Source organism: Mesocricetus auratus, unplaced genomic scaffold (assembly GCF_017639785.1).
Source record: "Mesocricetus auratus isolate SY011 unplaced genomic scaffold, BCM_Maur_2.0 Super-Scaffold_100022, whole genome shotgun sequence".
Taxonomy (NCBI): domain Eukaryota; kingdom Metazoa; phylum Chordata; class Mammalia; order Rodentia; family Cricetidae; genus Mesocricetus; species Mesocricetus auratus.
Window position 1 is genome coordinate 18544840 of NW_024429203.1, and position 1388 is coordinate 18546227.

Genomic DNA, 1388 nt, shown 5'->3' on the forward strand with positions numbered 1-1388 from the left:
ATGAGCCCAGGAAATCACTCTGCCTTATTTGTCCTTGAGGGGCTAACAGACCAGCCAGGGTTCCAGATCCCACTCTTTTCCCTGTTTCTGTTCATCTATGGGGTCTCCCTGGCAGGAAACTTGGGCCTACTCTTTTTAATCAGGATTACCCCTCAGCTTCACACACCAATGTATTATTTTCTCAGTAACTTGTCCTTCATAGATCTCTGCTACTCCTCTGTTATAATCCCCAAGATGTTGGTGAACTTTGTATCTGAGAAGAATTCTACAGCCTTTTCTGAGTGCATGACTCAGCTGTTTCTCTTCTCTTTCTTTGGTATTGATGACTCCTACATGCTAACAGTCATGGCATATGATCGCTATGTTGCCATTTGCAATCCCTTGCTCTACAATGTCATCATATCGCGCAGAGTCTGTGTGCTACTATCCACTGCTGTATATGCTATGGGGGCCTTTGGGTCCACAGTTCATACCACCTACATATCCAGCCGTTCCTTCTGTGGAACTAATATCATTCACCATTACTTCTGTGACATCCTCCCTCTTCTGAACATAGCTTGCTCAAGAGACTATACCAAGGAGTTTTGGGTGATGATGCTGGTTGGATTTAATGTATTTGCAAGTGTACTTGCTGTCTTCATCTCTTATGCCTTCATCCTTGCCAGCATCCTGAGAATACATTCAGTGGATGGAAGATCCAAAGCCTTCAGTACCTGCAGTTCCCATCTTGCAGCTGTTGGAGTCTTCTACGGCTCCATCATTTTCATGTATTTTAAACCAGCTACAGGTGACACAACCCAAGAGAAAGTGGCTTCTGTCTTTTACACCACAGTGATTCCCATGCTTAATCCCCTTATATACAGTCTTAGGAACAAAGATGTCAAAGAAGCCATAAGAAAACTTGTGAACAGTGGACTGCTCTCTCAGTCTGTGTAGAAAACAACATCTTTAAGCTAGCAGTTTAAACATTCATTTGGTCTTTAAATTGCCTTGTGTGTAAGAATACTGTTTCAAGTGGAAAGGTCATCTTAAAATAGAATGTCTTTGTGGTTTTATTTTTGGTGAATTTCACTTTCCCATTTTAGTATCCCGACTCCCAACACTGTGCTTTTCACTCTCCTTAATCTCTCTAGGCCTACCTTCTTACCTACTGGCATACATTTAAATATATATATGTATATGTATGTGTATGTGTATATGTGTTTATTCTTATCAAATATCACTGAGAAAAATAAGACAAATAAAAATTCAGAGATCTCATGTGAAAGAGCGAGGTCTATTTTATAAAAGTTTAATGATACAGTTATTTATTTGTAAAAGAATGGGTTTCACGAAAGGAGTGTCAAAGGATGAGAGAGTTGGTTCTCTCCTTTTCCCATGTGGGTTCT

The 1388-nt window shown here is 40.2% G+C and overlaps 1 protein-coding gene across 1 annotated transcript; it reads left to right on the forward strand.

Annotated features, from left to right (window-relative positions):
* On the forward strand, positions 1-936 carry LOC101841440 (olfactory receptor 8D1-like). Its single transcript, XM_005069384.3, has one exon. The coding sequence runs from the start codon at positions 1-3 to the stop codon at positions 934-936; it is 936 nt and encodes a 311-aa protein (XP_005069441.2).
* The last annotated feature ends 452 nt before the right edge of the window (positions 937-1388 follow it).

Excerpts from the sequence above, each read along its gene's own strand:
- LOC101841440 (XM_005069384.3), top strand. The coding sequence starts at position 1 with ATGAGCCCAGGAAATCACTCTGCCTTATTTGTCCTTGAGGGGCTAACA.